Below are 20,187 nucleotides of genomic sequence, written 5' to 3' on the forward strand. Positions count from 1 at the left end.
CTTTTCTCCGCGACTTGTGCGCGGCTTCATCGATATGCAAATACAGCATCCTCCCTTCAATGCAGACACTATCTGGGTTCCTTGTACACACCCAGACTTGGCCCAGTCTTGACCCAGACGTGGCCCATTAACACACTGCCAAGTCTCTACTGGGCCAGTTCCAAGACCCTGTGACTCGCACCCCTCGTTTTTGCCCTGAGGCAAAACATTATGACGTGGACATTTAACCAGAATAAAGAGTATTTTCTTTAGTCACACAAAGGCAGGAGAATATACTTTTAGTAAATAAATTCCCGTGTTCACATGTATTGTTAATATTATTTCAAATATTATAAATCTATTTATAAATAAACTCTCTGGACATCACTTTTAATGATCCTTCATTTCATGTATAATCATAGGAATAAGCCACAACATAAGCAAAGAACAACCATACTGTGTGGACATCTGGCTCGTTACTTTGAAACTCACAATGCAGAAAAAAAGTCATTCATTAAAAAAAACACAGAATGTCTCTGCATGTCAGAAGCGTCCTGATTACATTACTGTTGTATACATGTAGTACCAGTGCATATATGTAGTACTTCTACCTTGAAAATAAATAAATATGAGATTAGAGGAGCAGAATCATTCTTAGCATCCTTTATCCTCTGGTAGCCATGGAGATAATTTACCCAGAAACAGAACAAATCAATCAACGAGCAAACATAAAATCTTACAGGAATCTAAAAGATATTGAGTGGATATAAATCAACAAATGCATTAAGTATTTCATAACTGTAGTTCACCACATACTGCATAATCCTTTTAGTAAATATAAGGATGCGTTGGCGTGTAGGTGCTACTAAGGTCATCCTTAAGCTTGTCAAGGTCCTTTGTCCCCTGGTGTCAGGTGTCCAGTCAAAATGTCAGTTTCTCGCCCTCTGAACTTTCCTCTCGATCAGATACATGTTGACATAAGATGTCAGCAGATCATCCATTTTGTAGCCCTTAGGGAGTAACACAGACATAGTTGTTGTTTAAAATATATACATTTTAGCTTGTTTTTTTTTTTTTTAAGAAAATGCGGTGGACTGGTAAACTGGTCTCTCTCCATCACCCACCAGGGAGGTTTCACACAGAATCTTGGTCCCTTTGACGAGGCTCCCTACAGTCATGTGGAAGTACGTGCTCCCACTGCACCAGTTCGCAATCTTGTTGAACGGATGCATGACGAGGACGTCCTTGAGAAGCAGCGAATACAGACACTTAACAACTGGATAGACGCCTAGCAAATACAGACACTTAACAACTGGTTCACAAGACGCCTAGATATCCTGAGGTTTAAGATCATAGCTGCTCGACATGAATGTCAAAGGACATGACTGTTAAGATCACCTGTTTGACCACCTTATCTGGTGTTTACCAGTATGGTTCACTAAACAAACAGCAATCATATTTTTTATGATGTTTTGTTTCGTTTCCTTTTGGCACTGGTAATATTTTGCATATTGCATGTGCTTGGGTTATTCTGTCTATTGTGTGTGATTTCTCACAGGGATTGATGAAGGACTAAATAACTATCTTTAAAAAATTCCATTTCAAAATCTCCCATTCTCTAAATGCATCAATGAAGAAGTCAATTGCCTCTAACTGCTGATAGCGTCGTTACCTTGGTTTTGGGGTGTATGATAGTAACCCCTTGCTTGCTAATGGCGATCCTCACAATGTCAGGGAAGTTGGGCTCAGACGTTTGCTGCAATGAGACGGAGCGTTTACCATTCCCAGCTAGACAGCTTTAAAGCAAACACACTCAGATCTCTCGGTGGGGACTTCCTTACCTTCACTTCGAAGAAGGCACAGCCAAATGTGGGCCACTTACAGACGACCTTGAGAAAAGCTACCATGGCCTCGTCCACAGTCATAGCTGCCTGTTTGTTGTAGGCAGCAGCAATGTTCTTTAATTGGGATATTAAAGAACAATGTATCAGATAAACTGTGTGTGTAATTAGTGCGTACAAGGTACAGTAGGGGTGCCGGCCTTTAGGCCTGGAGACCTACGGCCCTGCGGAGATTAATTTCAGTACCACTGTGCGTAATGTTCAAATGCAACTGAACACTTTGAAAAAGGGGATGGGGTATGTTATACTGCAGTTGGGTGGATCTCTGCCGTGAGGTGGAACTCCAGGGTCTGGCAGGCAAATGAAAAACTAGAAAAGTGGAGCAGCTTACAGTAAACGCCAAACACTGAAAAAAACTAGAGAAACTCATCATTCTCATCTTCGAAATAAGAGGAAATTCAAAGCCTTGTGAACTTATTCCACAGTTGTGAGTAATGTCAGTGCACACATGACTTGTCAGAGCTGTACTGTGTGGAAACGTTTCTAACATACCAAATCAAATTCCCGTACTGGACAAATAAAGATTCTGAGTGACCATTTTGAAAGTTCCAGCATTGGTTTTACCTTCTTCCAGTCGTCAGCTGACATGACTTTCAGCTGGTCATTGGGCACCAGTTCTTTCATCATCTTGGGGATCATGACAACCTGGGTCTTGTCATTGTCCACTTTTACCCTGAAGAGCAGGGCAGCCAGGGACACCATGTCCTCCTTGGAACAGCGGTGATACCCACGCAGGTACTTGGGCAATTCCTGGATGGACAGAAAGCTAGAGTTAGATCTTCATGAACAGCACTGAGTCGAAGCTGGAACTCTCAGTTCTTCAGGTCATGTTTAATTTAACCAAAGGTGGTTGGTCTGGGGTTTGAGGAGCACCTGTGGAAAATGAAAGATGCGGTCAGCCTCGGGATCTCTGCCAGGGATTATGCTGAACCACAGTTTCCTCATGAAAAACACACTGTAGGACACGTTCATTTGCCCTCCTGCAGGTCAAGGACAGTGATGTAATTCCATGTCTTATATTTTACTGTGAGAACTGAATATTTTTCTTGTTTTGTGCTTATACTCATTATATTTCTAATGATTTATAAAATGCATGTAAATGGTTCCCTAAAGGCTGATTTATGTATTTAAAAGATAAGTAATGCACTAAACAAAAAGGAAATACCTAAAATAGAAATATGCATGATCCTATTAAGCAAGGCAGATCGTGACATCTGAAAGCTGCCTGCCATAAACTCACATGAACTCACATGACTCCCATGAACTCACCATCTTTCGCCATCTTAATTTTCTTGGACCAATCAGTGATCTGTCTGAGACTGTCAAAGAAGTAGTCTGCCTCATTTAGACTCAGAACCTGACAGAAACACAGTGGAAGCCATCCGGCAGTGAGCATTCAAGGTCAGGTTTAAACCTGCATGTGACATGCGTACTGCAGTGTTGAAGACGCAGTCGTCAAGGGCAGCAGTAGCACCTTGTCTGGAGTTTTGACGAAAATGCTGAACCCGTCCTCTGATACCAGCTGGAGCTTAGTGGCGATGCTTTGGACCAGGTCTCTGATCCGAGTGTTAGTGGCCACTTCAAATACCTGAACACAAAAACAAACAAACAAAACACGTAAACATTGCACTCCCACTCTTTCACACTCACACACTCTCCTCCACTCTCTCTCTCACTCTCTCTTTCTCCCACTCTCTCTCTCTCCCTCTCTCACCCCCCACTCTCTCTCTCTCTCTCTCTCTCCCCCACTCTCAACTCGGGTCCTCTACACTGCTGAATGCCAGATTTAGCCACAATGATGATGTTATGATTATTTGTTTATTTGTAATGTCTTGGCTCACCTCCGCTGTGTCATTGGGGAAATGGATTTTGTGGAAGATCTGGGTGCTGTTCTGCTGAATGGCGTCCACCTCTACCTGGTGCGGAGGGAGCTTCCGGGGCTCCATCCTAGTGGGGGACGAACACAAACACCCCCGTCTCATTTGCAACACATATGTGCATTTTCCATCACAAGTACACAATCGACGTCAAATCCACGTGTTTTATAATAAATGAGGCACGTTCACCCCTTACTACTCCATCATTCAGGACACAGCGACATGTTTCTGGCACTCTTACGCATTTGGCATAAGGCGCCATGCAACTGCAACGAGGTGACAACATGCAACATGTTCAGGAACAGCACAAAAGCAGAGCTACAGTCTTATGATATAATGAAATTGGTGTGAAAATCACAAAGACCATAATGATAAAATCATCATCATCACTGTATGCTGGGTTGTCCATGTTAAACACAGTACAGCGCTCAAATGAGTGGAAGCTGAACGACGGCCTGGCTCTTGCTTGGACAATGTGCTGACTGAACGACGTCACACATTCTCTGAGGGGCCATATTCCATAGCTGCACCCTAAAGGTCAGACTGCCAACGTTCAGCTCCTCAAAGACACGCCTGTCCCCACTTACAGCCACATGGTGTGCAAACGCCATACTGCGAGGCCTCAGGTTTTCCTCCTCTATGATCAACTCTGTATATATACACTTCTTTGCCGTTTTGTCAGTAAGCAATAATTCGAGGTCCCGTTTGTGTGAATGCACTGAGATCATGCGGTCACAGTACCTGAGAGCCGCTTGCAGTCTGTGCAGGCAGTCAGGGCCGAGGGGCTCCCGCCGTCGGGTCTCCAGGAACCGCTGCGTGTGCTTGAGCAGAGAATTACTGGGCGTGAAGAGGCCACAGCAGAGCCAAAGGAGCTGCCAGCCCTGCTCCACGCTGTACCTGAGAGAGACAACCACACATTCTGAGCACGTGGGCTTGAACCAAGGGGCAAACAGCATCTGGCATAGAATGCCAGACCCGTTATGACAGCGGCTGGATTAACTTGTGCAACTGTGCTTTCATAAGCTTAACATGCAAGAGGTAATGGCTTAAAAAAAAAAAACACGAACGTTTCACATTTATTTTTAAACATACAGAGGGAATTTGAAAAGCATTGCAGCTGGGCCTGCCAGTGCGTAGACCGGTCACTGGACCAGGTCTCTCACCGGTTGGTATTGCTCGTCATTTGCTTCATGATCTGGCTGTAGACCTCATCGCGCAGCGCCTCGTTCTGAGTGGCAGGGCCAAAGATCTGGTCGGTGAGTTCCACTGGGTTCTGAATCTGCCTGGTGGGGTAGTCACCCATGTACTTCAGGATGGGTACGCAGCAGATGAGTAAAGGATTTCCAGACACTACTCAAAAGTATTATTTTGATACTCTTACCAAAGCTTTCGTATCGACTTTTTACCTCAGACATATCCGTCATAAAATATACAACGCAGTGTGTATTTGAGGTCTAAAACCTGCCGGCATGATCGTAAAAGGATATCAGTGAAACACTGGCAGGCCTGGTGACCGAGTTCTGGATTGCCCAACAGTCTCTTCAGCAGGGGCTGCCGGATGGGTTCTCTGGAGTGGACCCAGAGCCTCTCGGGTGCTACGTTTTTAGAGATCACCTGCTTGTTTACGTCTTTTGTTGGAGGTCTTGGCAAGAGGAGACAAACAGGAATTCTAATAATATGTCCATGATTATCCCTGAGGTTACTACCAAAATAACAGTATTGTTTGAAATAAAAAGAGTTATGGTACAAACACTAAGACTCCTTGTTTCTTGCTTTTGGATAATTACATTTCAACTTTCCATATTAATTAACAAAACTATGAGCAAAAATAGTGAACAATCATTAAGGGCGAAGGAGGCTATGTTATGGTCAGAACTTCCTGAAGCTACCTGAAGTACTCAATCGAGAACTCCTTGAGTGTTGCAGGAGCCACTCTTTCAGGGGCAGTTCCTTTGAGCGTGTTGTTTACCATGGTCTTCCGCTGATCTGGGGACAAGCTAATCAGACTCTGAACACATAAATCACAGGCTGGGATTAGTGTGGCCATGCCAGGAATTCATGATCTGCTAATTCTACAAATATCTGTGGAACAGGATTAGAAGCAGCGTAACACACAGCACATGCATCATACACGAAGTGAAGACATCAGAGCTCAAGGTGTAAACCCAAGCCCACGTGACCATGTTTATATTCAAAACCCCTTACCAAGACCTCATTGGTGGGTTTGGTGAGAGTGGGCAAAATCAAGATGCCATCCATGGGTACCGCCCCCTTCTGGCCGGTTCTCTCATTCTGTCCCTTCACCCAGCCACGGTTGGGAGAGAAGTCGTCATCTTTTATGAGGAGTATAAGCTCTCCTTTTTTGAAGCTAAGAAGAGTAGGGTCATCTGAAAGAGGAGATCAGTCTGTCACTAGAATGAATTATGTTGCTACAGCTTAGATTACAAAATGAGCTTATGATTAATAAGACATTAATTCTGACTCCAAACTGTGTATAAATCTTATGTGCATGTGTTTATACATCCAAAACTGTTATGCCAATAAAACACAACTAACAAAGTACATGCTACAAATTATTGTTATTATATTAATATTAATGCTTGGAAATCCTGAGAGTAGAGAAATGTGTGGAACCATGGCAACCTAATTAATGTTAGCAAAGCTAACCACTCAAACGGCACATAATTGCTGCCTTCCAGTGCCTTACAGCAATTTGGAACATTTTAATTTCATCGTCTGGACAAATTGCATACTTCCCAAAAACAAATTCCATTGCGTAAAAAAAAAAAAAACACAAGTAAATAAGGACAATTTAGTCATTTGATCAGTTGTCATCTATTAGTTTCACATTAATAGAGAATTAGTGGCTGACTGTAAAGGTTCTGTGGGAGGTGACTGACCTTGTCTGTTCACCTCCTGCAGGGCTACTGCATACTGGGACCGCTCCGTTAGGCCCGCCAGGAACAGCGCTACCACATCAACGATGTTTCCAGCCGCCACTGCGTTCAGTGTGAAGTCTCCTTTCAAGGTCAGTAGACAGACAGACTGGCCAAAGGACTTCCCTTCTCTAGAGTGAGGAGAAAGGCCAGTCATCAGGTCAGGGCCAGGTCTTGAGTTTGACGGAGCTAATGAAAGCATTAATCTAATTGTTCTTGGTGTTGATAGTTTCAGTTTTCAGATTAGCATTACCTCATTGTGTTTACCCCAGTCACCATTGGGTAGGAGAGTTCTAGGAACTTCCTCTCTCGTTCATCTAGGAAAGTTATCCCAGTCCAGTTGATAGCCATGATGAACTTGTTCTTGGGTAGAGAAGGACCTGGCAGCGTTTCATGATAAAAACACTGAGCCAAGTTGCACTGAATGTATTAAGTAACCTTCCTAAGCAGTAGGTTATTTATGATATGTTTACAGAGCTATTTGCTTCAGTGCTTTGCATACCTGAAACCCTTAGAACTTCAAAGAACCTCGAGAAGAACATGGGCCACTTCTGACGAGCAAAATCCACCACTTCTGCTTTAACCCGATCGGCTCTGGTCTTTGAGTTTACATACGGGCCCTGACCGATGGACAGAAAGGATGAAAGTCAAGAAGCAGCTGCCCACATGGTCACCCTCCACATCCATCTCAGCACAGGCAAACATCAGCCTCACCTCAACATGCGCCACCTTGACCATCTCAGTCCACGCGGCCTCCGATTTGGCTTCCAGCAGTTTGGAGTTGATGCAGTCTTTGACCACACTCTTTGCATTCTCCATACTGCTGTCTGAGCTGTACTGGACGAAGAAGTGCTTAGCAGCCAGCTGGACAACATCCTCCTCCTGACAGACCGCAACACACAGCAGTTCTTATAGCGCACTTGCTGGAACTCTTCTTGGTCTGCATTTGTTTGGCAAAAACTAACGGCTTCTTAATGGCATTCAGAGATAGCAATGCACAATACACCCTGTGTAAATGTGCCGTCTTACCTTGTCACACTTGTACTCTCCATACTTCAGGCCCCGGATGACCTGTCTGTAGATGAGGTCTGTGCTAACGCTGTCCTGGCTACAGTTGTGCCAGGGGGTGAAGATTTCCTTGCGGAAGTAGAGGCGCCAGGGAGCGTGCTGCTCCAGCCCGCCCTTACGCCTCACTTCCTGCTCGCACTGTGAGATGGCGTCCATCACGTGCTCATGTCCGTTCCCGAGAGCCCATACCTGGAGACACGGGCGAGCACAAGCAAGAGCTATTTGATGTGCTAAAGTCTTGCTAAAAAAAAAAAAAAAAAAACTCACAAAACATTAAAATTAAGATATTTAAAAATATCTTGATGATCTTGCAGGAAGTCTAAGGACTAGAAATAACCTACTTTGTCATACAGAGCCACATAAAGAGAGAAGCCAAAATTGTCCTGTAGTTTAACTTTCTGTGAAAGCACTTCACATATTTCTTTAGAAGTAGATGCGGAGTCCACAGGCAGACTGATAGTTCTCCCATCCATAAGTGTCACAGAGATGGCCATGGCTTTCTTGGTCTTGGTGGCCTATGATCACAAATGATGTATGTAAGGAAAATTTTTACATTTTTTAAAAACAATTTATCAGGAAGATCATCAAGTGTGAAACGACATGGATTTGATGAGAATATGAACACCTGTAGTTCAAGCCAGCTTGGGGGTTCTCCTCGCACGCCATTGGCCACTGTCCGACGCAGTCGCTCGGCACAGTACGGTGCGTACCCAACCGGGCCGAGTCGGATGAAGCTTTGCAAGTACTGGTGGGGAAAAAAAACAGGCTTGATGAACTTCATTAACCAAGCTGATAAAATAATGCACAGGCAGGTGAGTTCGGTTTAGCCTCCACACTGAAGAGAAGGACATGCCAAGCTTACTTTGATGAAGCGTTCAGTGGGCGGGAAAATCCCCAGACACAGAGACAAGAGGATCCAGCCTCGGAAGAAGCTGCCACGATTCCCGTTCTCCTGGAGCTGCTTACAGATCTGGCAGTAGATCTCATCCCTGGGAAAGACGAAAGATGACCTTTCACCTTGCTGCACAATTCCTAGGACACTGTCTTAATATTCACTATGTAAGGGGAAAACCAGTGGTTAAGAGTTTGGATCATTTCCTAACGGTGTTAGCACATCGCTAGCCCACCTGAGGTCACGTCGTACAATGGCATATCCCACAATAATGTGCAGTTTTTCAAGGGATGTGAGTGGGCGATCCAGGGTGGGTCCTTCTCCAATCAACATCTCATCTTCTTCGCTAATGGTTTGCACAGTTGGAGGCTTGGAAATCTCAGTGCCATCCTCAGGCTAAACAGAGTAGAAATTAAATGGACTTTTAAAATAAAGAAATAAAGAAAAGGGCAACGCTAAAGGATTTAAAGACGGGTTCAATCAACAGGCTCCATTCTACCTCTTCTTCAATGGTTGATGGTTTTCTAGAAGTCAGTCTGCTTGATGAACCTTCTTCAGGGATTGTGGAGGTCTTTCTGTTCCGGGTCAGTAGATCAGTGAAGGTAGAAGCCTTCCTGTTTTTGGGACCTTCTGAAGGTATGGCTGAAGCTTTCCGGTTGAGCACAACTTCTTCTTGGGCTGTTGATACCTTCCTGTTTCGTGACAGCAGATCTGAAAATGTTGAAGACTTTCTGTTTTGAGGAGTCTGGTCTGGGACAGTAGAATCACTCCTTTTGTTTCTCAACACTCTCTGCAAAAAGAAACATTTCCATCATATATTATTTATCCACAGACAAATCTAAACCTCACAATAACTATTCTACAAAAATATGTTTTTTAACTGTGCCACAATCAATCCAATACAATAAACATCTAGAGATCAACTAAAACATTTTTAGAGACTGATCAGACGATACTGAATCATAGCTGTCCTGCCTCTGCGCAATAATGCTTCAAACCTGAGCCCAGCCTCACCTGGTCTAGCCCAACCATATGACTCAACCGTCTGTCCTGCCTGGAGGCCACATCCTGCTGCAAGGAGCGATCAGACAGAGCGGACCCTCTCTTCCTGACCTGCTGAGCCTTTGGCTCGGGGAGATCTCCCAGGAACCTCAGAATGATCCACCACACAGTCAGAGACGCCTGGAGAGAAATGCAACGGCTCAGTTCAGAATCGTTTGCAAAATTAGTGCTAAGCCACTGTCCAGTAGCGCTGACATGGATATAAACCACACAGCCTGAATTACCACCACATCGTTCTCGTCTTCATGGTACAGAAGCGGCTGTCGCAGTCTCTGGCGAATGTGTGTGGGCGTAGCAGCACCCTGGAAGTACATAGACGCAAACTTGGAGAAGGAGTACTCATCCAAATCATCATAGTCTTCCTCAGGAAGTTCATCAACCATAGGAGCATCATCCAGGTCGACTTCCTCTAGCACAGTTCTCTTCCCCTCCAGATCCTGAGAAGAAACAACATTTAAGCAACTTTGTCCTAAAATAATACTTAATCCATAAAATTATCAATCCAAGAGCACAGGTGAAATGGGTGAGATTTCTAGACACATTTCAATAAGACGATGCATCACAGATAAACTTGATAAAAAAAAATAGCTTCCTGACCTCAAAGCCCTTAGGCGCTTGACCTTCCTGCCCCCCCACCAGACTGGGCAGGAAGCCAAAGATGGTGTCCACCATTTCCTGGTCAGTAACGGCCTCGGACTGTTCTGCAGCCTCTTGTTCTCTCTTGTGACGGAGCACTTCCTCCAGCTTCCTCTGTCGTTCCAGAATGGCCAGTTCCTCTGCCCTGCGCTCATTCAGCGACAGGAACGCCTGCGAAACACGGTCACTAAAGCTGAGCCCAACACACACCGTCCTCACAGATCCGGGACGGTGATGAAAAAAAAAACGACAAAACTGCAGCACAATATAAAACAGCAGCCTGAGGATGCAAACGTTGGGAATACGGCTGAAACAGGATGTTTTTTGTTACTCAAAACAATTAATGTACTCATTGCCAAAGTAAGGAGATGAATATAAAACTTTGAGCAGAATGCGAAGTTCATAATGAGCTCACGTCTCTTTTCATCTTCTTAACGGCCGTGCGGGCGTGCATTCCTCGGACGTGGGCCTGCAGGAGGACGGCTGCGGTTCTTCTCCTCCTCCACTCCGTCCGGGCCAGATAGCCGTGGATCTGAGCCTGGAGCAGCAGGGTGGCCTTGCGCTCCAGCTCATAAACGCGGGCCAGCTGACGCGAGCGCACCGTGGCCTGAAGACGTGCGAAACCCTGCTGGACCTGCACGCGAAGGATGACGATCACAAACACAGAGGAACGTCACGTCCAGACTCGCACGCTCTTGCGGAGTGGGCACCATGTTTAGAACTGCTGCGGAAATGCTCTGGTCCAAATGATGCAGGTTCCGATAACTCACCACTCTGTAGTGTTTTCTGCCTTTGTGTCCACGCCAGAACTTCTGCACAACCACAGCTGCAGATCTTTGTTTCAGAAACTGCTTCCTGTAAACACAAGAACAGCAGCAAGATAACTTCTGGCCCAGAGAAAAACTATTATTTTCTGACAGCCTTGTGTGTCATTTACCTGTGCTTGTATCCCCTGAGGACTTTCTGAATGAGAAGTGCTTTCTCATTCAAAGCCTTGTCTCTCTTCAGCTCTAACATGGTGTCATGGAAATCCTACAACAAGGATCAATGGCTTGAACAATAAGTTATAAAATGCAGTAATAACTGAAGTATACCTCTGCTAAATAAGCTCACCTTCAAAAACACTTTGGTTTTGCCAATCTTCCAGTCATCCTCTGCAGTCAACACATTCCGACAAATGCTTTCACTGCATGCTTTAGCATTCTCCTAGCAAAAGAAAATAAATATAAATAAGAAAACCATCAATACATATCCATAAATAATTTTCCACCAGATCATTTTAAGGGCTCTAAAAGTCTCTTACATTTTTTGGGTCACATGTACTGGAATCGAGCAGCACGCGGTATCGGTCCAGGAACTCCTGGAAAGTGTGTCGGATTGGGTAGCCGGCCTTCCTGATACGGATAGTCTCCAACATTCCAGAGTAGCGCAACTGGCGCATACACAGATCCCTGTCAAAAAGCTTCACCACAGAGACAGATGTACCATTTCAGATACCGAAGCACAGCGAGAGAGAACTAGAACTAAATCACGATTTTGTTCCTTTGAAGAGGTATAAAATCAAGGATCTATGCATATAAGGTTGGCTGGATGATTTTGAAATTACCATTGGCTTCTTGAAGTCATTAGGTTTGATGCAACGGATGAAGTAAGGTTGGCATGCGGCCAAGGTTTTCATCAGAGAGTCCAGAGACTGGCGAAACTGCCCACACAAAGTGGGAACTTGCTTCTTAGCGTCTGCTGCTTGCTGAGATGAATAGGGAGGAACAGGAGAGAGTGCATTGGTGAGCATTTTTGTCTTGCTCATTTTGAAATACTGTAGGAGTAGGCCATCTTATCCACGAGGGCAGTGTTCTGCAAACAGGGAGAGGAGCAGCTGGTTCCAAATGGTGGATCAGCATGTTCCTACCACAGGAGCCCTTAGTTAAAACTATCCAACCCTGAAATTCTGACACATTCATACAACTTACTACACAGCGCCTTTCTCAAAGGAAAGCAAAATCTCGCCTGATTCTTACCCGCAATGAGTTTCCGGGGGTAATGAGCATTTTGGGGTTGACACTGCTCTTCACCTCATTGGTGGAGATGTCATTGTGGAAGATCAGTTTGAGGAGCTTATTGGTTGAGGTTTCCACCAATTGGATGAGGTCAGAGCTCAGGGCGTCTCTGTTCTTTTCCAGAAAACCTAAGAATGGCACAAAATACAATCAAAGCTCAAGGTTGGTGGTTATTTTGCAGTCATTTTGCCCTCGGACATCAGGAAAACTCCCTCCTACCTTTAGAGTCATAATAGACAGGCCCGGCGAAATGCTGGATCCCAAACTTTGTGTCATGGTTGTTCTTAGGAGGGACGTAGATCTTGCTCCTCCCATGAAGCTTGTCCATCTTATGTAGCAACGTGATATCCGTACCCTGACATTAAAAATGGGAACGTACATTATTTAGGCATCTCACTTTTAACCACATCAGTACAGTACTGTGTAAATAACTCATGTTCTATACCCAATGAAATTATAAAGCATCGTCTGTTTAATATCATTATGTAATGATCAACTATATGTGATTCTAGCTAAGCTGTTCTTGGCCCAGCGCCTGCACTGTAAACACCAACTCGGGTGTATCTGCACCTTAGGGAAGCGACTCTCCTCGTCGATAAGTGAGAGGATGTTGAGGGGTTTGGTAGCGAGCACATCGAGAGTGCTCTGGTTGTCGGTGTAGGTGACGCGCGTCCACACGATGTTCTCGCGGGCGTACTCCTCCTGCTCCAGCCTGAACACGTGCTTCACGAAAAACTGCTGCAGTTGCTCGTTAGCAAAGTTGATGCAGAGCTGCTCAAAACTAAAGACAAGAGGAAACCGTCTCAAAAACTGCGCCCCCCCCCATCAAAAACAGGATGAAGCCCATACCTAACCGACACCTGCTCTTAATTTTCCCATCAAACACCTGTTGTGAGTGAAGTTCTCAAAGCCAAAGATGTCCAGCAGGCCTATGGAGTGGCGGGTGTGGGTGGAGTCCTCGTACACTGGCTTGAAAATGGCCGTGTTTATTTTCCCCACGATCCACAGAAACAGCCTCCCGTAAATGGCCTGTAAAGAACATCGCCCTGATAGAACTGAAACATCACGGCTTAAGATAATAATAAAAAAGAGCGGGGGATTATGTTGTGATCTCATATTTACTTCTGATACAGGGTGCAGTTACCTTCACAAACGCATCCCTGCCATCGACTGCTTGCACTGAGCTCAGAGGTTTCGACACACTTTCTCGGTTCGTCATGAACGACCTCTGTGTTAAACTGACATCAAGTGTCTTTGGCTCCACCTGCAAAGAGATAGTTGAAGCATGTCTGTTTCATCAAGTTTTAAAAGAGCTATTTTCATTATAATTAATGACTGTTAGTGAATTACCTGCAACAATTGGGCAGCCATATTGAAATGACTAGAGGTACAAATATCACAGCCCTCCAGATTATTTGAAATGGTAGCTTGGGAAGAAGAAGTACAAAAGAGAACCTGAGCATTAATGCTCGTATTAAGTATTAAGACTTGTTTTGGCTTATCTGTGACTAGGGTCCTCTGATCTTAAACCACCAGCTTTAAAGCCTCATCACCTTCAAAGTCCACATTGCCGAGGTGAAGAATGGCCGCCAGAAGCTTGTGGATCTCCCAGGAGTCATTCTCAGTGAACGTCAGGATCTTCATGGCAGAGCGGAAGTGGGCATATTCCTGTATATCATCCCGGCCCTCACAGGAAGTGCATTTACCCTGATTTAACATCACAACTTCAAATTGATTTCATGAGCCACCAACATCTATTCACGAAAGCAGATAATAGTCATGTTTTAGAAAACAAATCATCGCTGCTCAGTACCATGGTCAGGTAGTTGTACTCAACAGCAGTGCCCAGAGATAAGATTTTCTTCTGTTCAGCTGCCATTCCCAACAACATGTAGTAAAAGATGTGGTAGTTTCTCTCTTCTTTAGCCTGGATACATTTGTAAAATCTTAGTTGAATGATTGATTCGTTGGCTACCATTATATTACATGTCTCCTCTCACTCAGACATTACAGTTGTACCTGTCGACAGACACGAGATTTCTCCAGGAGGTACTGCTCAATGCGGGCCCCTTCGATAGTTCCTGCCTTGGAGAAGTGGATGTCGATGTACTTCCCAAAGCGACTGGAGTTATCGTTGCGTATGGTTTTTGCATTACCAAAGGCTTTGAGGACAGACGAACATGAAAAATTAGTTTTACACCTCTACTCACATTCCTTCATATGCTACGTCTATGACGGACATTAACTTAGCAAAGTGTGAAACGGTTTCCAATTGGGGAATGTCTCGTTTTTTCAAAGTGGTGTTGATGGAACTACCTTCCAATATGGGGTTAGCCTCTAGAATCTGCTGCTCGATCCAGGAGTGTTGGCCACTCACTGCTGCCAGGAACTGGAGCATCAGTTTGGTGCTCTCTGTCTTCCCTGCACCAGACTCCCCACTAATACGCACAGTTTATGCACATGTTCCACAAAACACATGGTTAGCAAAACCTGGACAAACCAGGCCACTGACCCTCTAGTGCCCCTTTGGATGCTGGGTACCTGAGCTCCAAGCATGGAGATTGGCCTGCAGTGGACTGACCTGATGATGCAGCACTGGTCCTTGAGGTTTCGGCGCATGTTGAAGAAGCAGCCGTCTGCGATGGCAAACACGTGTGGCGGCAGCTCGCCCAGACGGCGGTCTGTGTACTGCTGCACGTGTTCCAGAGTGTAGAGCGGCAACAGCTGGTATGGGTTCACTGCCACTAGAATAGACCCTGTGTATGTCTGAGGGGGGGGGGGAGAGAGACAGACAGCAAGAGAGAGATAAAGAGACAGACAGGGAGAGATAGGAAGAGATAGAGAGAGAGAAAGAGCAAGAAAGAGAGATAGAGGGAGACAGAAAGATAGAAGGACAGAGACAGATAGACAGAGGGAGATAGAGAGACACGGAGAGAGAGAGAAAGAGGGAGAGTGGAAGAAAGGAAGAAGAGAACATTCATTAATGTCAGCAAAAACTCTATATATTATATATTATTTTGGGTTACAAGAAGAGCAATTTTAATATCACAGGTTTATTAATCACAAGGTTCTTTTATCACACTAAAAGACTAAAATGCATTTCTACTGTTATTCAGCTAATAAGCATATTTAACATGCTGTAGTCTAAACTACTTTGACCATGAAAGTCTGTCCTGTATGGTGAGTCTGGGATGAGTAGAAGAGAGAGCTCTCCAGAGAGGAGACCAGGCACTGCCCTGTTTGGGGTGAAACAATCAAACTTTATACAAGCAAATCAGACTAGTGGCCACATGCACAGATGTGCTGCAGATACTCTGGTGTCTGATTCTCTCATTAAACAGAGGCCTATTCGTTCCTATGGAGACAAACAATCCTGCCATTAACCAGAGGGCAAAGTCTGAGACAAGCAGGCAACTGACAAAGCTCAGAAGAACCTTTAAATTCAGTAAGCTGAATACTGGAATCATTTTAAAGCAATGACTATTTGTTTACAGAGAAACCAGCTCATGGACATGAATGGCTGTACTGAGTCTTGACTCACATAGATGATTCCCTCTCTGTGGCGGACCAGAAGGTTCCTGAGCAGGCCGGCCTCATTGAGGTCCCCCAGCCGTATCATGTCGTCCACGCCGTTAACAGACGTGGGGTGCATCGGCTTTAGAGAGCTTTCCTTTGCCTTGATCTTGTGCTCCTGAGAATTACGTCAAGAATCAGCTTTGGCACACGCCAAACATTCGTCAGACATAATGGATCAGTGAGGGTCTAACGAGCGCCGGTACCTTTCCCTCGTCGTCAAGGAGCTGGAGCTGGCCCGTGTCCGTAAGTCTGACCTCAGCCCCGATGGGCACTCCGATGGTGGAGTCCACCCAGACATAATCTCCCTGTCATAACACACACACACCGCAGTCATCAAACAGGTCCTGTTAATTAGCAGAGCAAAATGAGAGCAAAAAGGAATTCTTTATAATCCTTTATAACCCTTTGATAATATTTATTTTTATTAGAAAATAGTATAAAGGAGCAATATAAATTAAGCTTTATATAAGAATACTTTATTTTAAAAGAACAACTTACCTTTCTTAACACCACCATCACTGTATTCTTCCCAGCCCCAGACTGTGAACAATAAGAATGAAAGACTTTCAAGCCTCAGAATACTTAAATACTTCAGGAGACGTGTGTACTTATGCTGTACACCAGGTACAGGACATCACGACACCTTCTCCAGGGCATGAGGAGGTTATTACAGGTCTGTGAGCTTGCCGTGTGGTTTCCTATTCTGCTACGCATACGTTATGATCGGTGTGCACTTTCGAAGTTTACATGGCTGTACACTCTACTGACACAAACATCACTGCAGTGAAACAACAGCCACTCATTCTAGTGCTCAAAGATCAGCATTATTAGTATAAATAACATAGTAACATGGGAGTTCAAACCACCACTGTAGCCCATGCTAAGCTCCTTATATCCTAATATCATCCTAATATCTTTACTGTTGTTTGCCTTTACCTGTTCTCAGGTTTTGAGGACCCAGTGTGAGGATGTGCCTGGTCTCTGCTGACCCCTCAGTCCAGTTCCTGCCAGTATGGAATGTCAAGCGTTTGGGTGTTTCCCTCGCCACACCAGCCGTTTATGGCACTTTGACTTTGCGCTCTAGGAACACATCCTCCCTGTACGGTCATAAGGATGGTAAAGGGCCCTCCTCTCCATATCTCCACAGTCCACAGCACAAAGTGATGAACTGTTTACAAAACAAGAGTCATCAGAACTTCTCCAGGTTTGTGCGAGCCATCCTCTAGCCCTGGAGTGGTGGGCAAAGTCTGACCACAGGTCGTCCGCCAGGTGGTGGCGTTTAAAAAACCCCAACAGCCCTGCTGAACCTAAACTCAAACTGCGACACTTAGAACCATGGCACCATCATGCTAAGCTAAGAACATTTCACCTCTCAGTTAGCATCCAGCTAGTGGTGCAGATGGACCTAGTACTGCCCAGTACTGGTGGCCAGCAGGTCAATAATGAAGTGAGTGGCGAGTGTACTTTTTTATTATACAGGAAACTGATTATGGCACTGAAGACATGATAGAAAAAGTTCAACCTTTGTACTGTAATGGCTGTTCACACACACTGGACTGGATTTAGTGCAGTGGGGGCAGGGGGCAATCAGGCTGTAAAGAACTGGAGTGTATGTGGCACACAGGAGTGGAGTCATTCTGGGAAATCATACTGACTGATAAAGACCTTTTATCAGAAATGAAAGTAAATTGAGTCTTACACTGGAATAAACAAGCAAAAGATGTGAAAAGTCTGCTGGAAAAGCACATATGATAAACACACAGTATCAAAATATATACACAGGCGGAAAACATTAATCTCAGAGAAATACCACAGATGAAGGAAGTGGCACAAGCTCAGCTCTACACGACATTCACACGTCCTGGGACACCAACCAGATTCAAAATGAAATCTCATGAGATGTAAACACACAGAGAAGGAAGAGTGGACGTGCTGGTGGTACGTTTGCTCAACCACTTACCAGCAGGGGCAGTGGGGGTGTCGTCTGCAGCCCTGGAGTAAAGTGGACACTCGCTCAAGACTCCACACACACACACACACGTACGTCAAGGCCATCCCCAATGGTGCCCCACCACCACCCTAGAACTTTCACCTATTCCATTTCCCACCCTGCACGCAGGGTTGCCAACTTTCACGCATTGAGGGTGAGACACACGCATTTGACCGTCTTCACACGCTCTCACGCCACACTTGCGATATCTCACGGCGAAAAAAAAAATCTAGTTTAGCCTATTTACCTCCAGGTTCAAATCTCACTCCAAGCGATCTTCAAACAGGCCCGTAGCCAGCATTGTGATGGGGGGGATCTTTTTCCCCCAAAAGTGGAGTGAGGGGGGGGGGGGTTATGTCTTATATGTTTCACGTTTTTTTCTGCCGAAACTTGGAAATTGCGCATTAGTTTTTCGAAAGGTTTGGATGGAAACCCGAATAGATGTAGATCGAAGATAAATAAACTAGATTTTTTTCAGCGTGAGAAATCGGATGTATGGTCAAATGCGCGTGTCTCACGCTCATTGCGTGAGAGTTGGCAACACTGTTATAAGTTTGTTGTGAGTCTGTTGTTGCTGTCCTTATTTGTTTGTCTGTATATTCACCGGAGATTAACAATTCATTCATTGAATAGCCTACCTATCTTGAGGGGCATGTGTGTACGGAGGGAGGGTGCGGGTGCGGGTGCGGGGGCGGGGGCGGGGGTGGGGGGGGGGGGGGTATGGGATCGAACGAACCCTTCGATCCCCCCTGGCTACGGGCCTGTCAAAAGTTGGCAACCCTGCTGCACCTGGGGTCTGTGTGGCTTATTTTCACTGCTTGAATGTTTTACGAATGTAAAGTACAAAACCCCAAACACTACAACTTGCTTTCATATCTAAGCAACCACCGGTGTTCTGAATAATACAGCTTTTTACACTTTTTCCTGTGCTTTGCTTTAACTCGTGCAGTAGGGCAGGTAGTGCCGCATTCCCAGCTTTGGCCTCTAGGGGCGCAGCATAGGCACATCGCAAATGATGGTAGAGGTCTGCACTCCCGCGCTAATCCCGCGGGTCCCGCGGGACCCGACAGAATATCTTGCGGCGCGGGACAGAATTTAATTGTTATTGGCGGGAGCGGGAGTTGAATTACTCCAGGCGATGCGGGAGCGGGACCACATATACATGTAGAAAAATCCCGCAAATTAATAGTCTAGAAAATTATAATAATAACAACGCAATGATTTCCATGCATAAGGAACATGACGAAAACAACTAATCATTCAGTAAGTAAGCAATAAACTAATTCAAAATATTGGCTAAGCAACTGATCACGTGAACATGAAGTGTGCGTCATTTTGATACAGAAATGGCAGAGACTGTAGACCAGGGGTCGGCAACCTTTGAGACATGGAGTGCCAACTTTAACATGTCCAGTCAATGAGTGTGCCACTATGGCGGCGAGTTTAAATTGTTGACCGAGGAGGGGGGGAGGTGTAAATCGACACAAAAAGTATTATATCGCGATCGATCGCCAAGTTTAAACGCCTCCGCCGTTCGAGCGAGGTGTGCGTGCGGAGTCGCGCGCTACGGTCACTCGCGAAAGTATAATCCATTAATATAATAATTTATATTAAAATATATATATATATATTTTTGCTGATGCTGGTCCAGCGTGTCGCGTGCCAGTGACTATGCCTCGGTGTGCCAATGGTGGCACGTGTGCCATAGGTTGCCGACCCCTGCTGTAGACGGTCAACCAGTTTCAGCTGTGGAAAATTCTATTAAAACAGGCGAATACACCACAATTAAGCCAACTACAGGAAAGTCTGATGTATGGAAGTCATATTCCATTGTAATTAATGGAGATGGAAATCGGCTTGTTGTGATACATGTCAGAAAGTGTTGGTGTATGTCACCTGTGTTTGGACTGTGATAAGAAATGGGACAGCGCGATCAATCGCTATATTGCTGTTTTAATAAATACATAAGAAAATTTCAAGTACTAAATCTAATTAATTCAATTCATATTAGGATTGCGGGCGGGGGCGACAGAATTGTGTATGTGGTGGGCGGGTGCGGGATTAAAACAAGCGATTTTTTGGCCGGTGCGGGCGGGAGCGGGATTAAAACAAGCAGGTGCGGGCGGGAGCGGGATTAAAACAAGCGATTTTTTTGGCGGGAGCGGGATTTAAAAAGCAGTCCCGCGCAGACCTCTAAATGATGGTAATGTTAA

At 45.1% G+C, this 20,187-nt stretch overlaps 1 protein-coding gene across 1 annotated transcript; it reads right to left on the reverse strand.

The window, feature by feature from the left end:
- Window positions 1–304: 304 nt before the first annotated feature.
- myo7ba (myosin VIIBa) lies at window positions 305–17,007 on the reverse strand. Its single transcript, XM_077015111.1, has 48 exons — window positions 16,921–17,007; window positions 16,483–16,524; window positions 16,188–16,289; window positions 15,950–16,099; window positions 14,990–15,174; window positions 14,725–14,846; window positions 14,428–14,570; window positions 14,222–14,335; window positions 13,962–14,115; window positions 13,759–13,835; window positions 13,553–13,672; window positions 13,295–13,437; window positions 12,979–13,189; window positions 12,628–12,763; window positions 12,370–12,536; window positions 11,958–12,098; window positions 11,655–11,813; window positions 11,465–11,557; window positions 11,289–11,383; window positions 11,122–11,206; window positions 10,767–10,985; window positions 10,313–10,522; window positions 9,940–10,152; window positions 9,668–9,835; window positions 9,153–9,443; window positions 8,889–9,049; window positions 8,624–8,750; window positions 8,387–8,506; window positions 8,103–8,276; window positions 7,723–7,950; window positions 7,408–7,575; window positions 7,196–7,313; window positions 6,947–7,073; window positions 6,658–6,824; window positions 5,963–6,144; window positions 5,647–5,765; window positions 5,245–5,399; window positions 4,921–5,074; window positions 4,499–4,654; window positions 3,722–3,827; window positions 3,355–3,468; window positions 3,150–3,237; window positions 2,754–2,860; window positions 2,445–2,630; window positions 1,821–1,937; window positions 1,652–1,735; window positions 1,104–1,223; window positions 305–989 (listed from the first exon to the last, which is right to left on the reverse strand). Exons 2-48 carry the CDS (start codon window positions 16,498–16,500, stop codon window positions 909–911), a joined length of 6,675 nt encoding a protein of 2,224 aa, XP_076871226.1. The 5' UTR covers window positions 16,501–16,524; window positions 16,921–17,007; the 3' UTR covers window positions 305–908.
- Window positions 17,008–20,187: the final 3,180 nt, after the last annotated feature.

This window comes from Brachyhypopomus gauderio, chromosome 8 (assembly GCF_052324685.1).
Source record: "Brachyhypopomus gauderio isolate BG-103 chromosome 8, BGAUD_0.2, whole genome shotgun sequence".
In the NCBI taxonomy this organism is placed as follows: Eukaryota; Metazoa; Chordata; class Actinopteri; order Gymnotiformes; family Hypopomidae; genus Brachyhypopomus; species Brachyhypopomus gauderio.

Excerpts from the sequence above, each read along its gene's own strand:
- myo7ba (XM_077015111.1), bottom strand. Across the intron at positions 5,766-5,962 it reads AACCCACCAATGAGGTCTTG|AGTCTGATTAGCTTGTCCCC; the intron begins GTAAGGGGTTTT and ends TTATGTGTTCAG. Across the intron at positions 3,469-3,721 it reads TCCCCAATGACACAGCGGAG|GTATTTGAAGTGGCCACTAA; the intron begins GTGAGCCAAGAC and ends TTTTGTGTTCAG.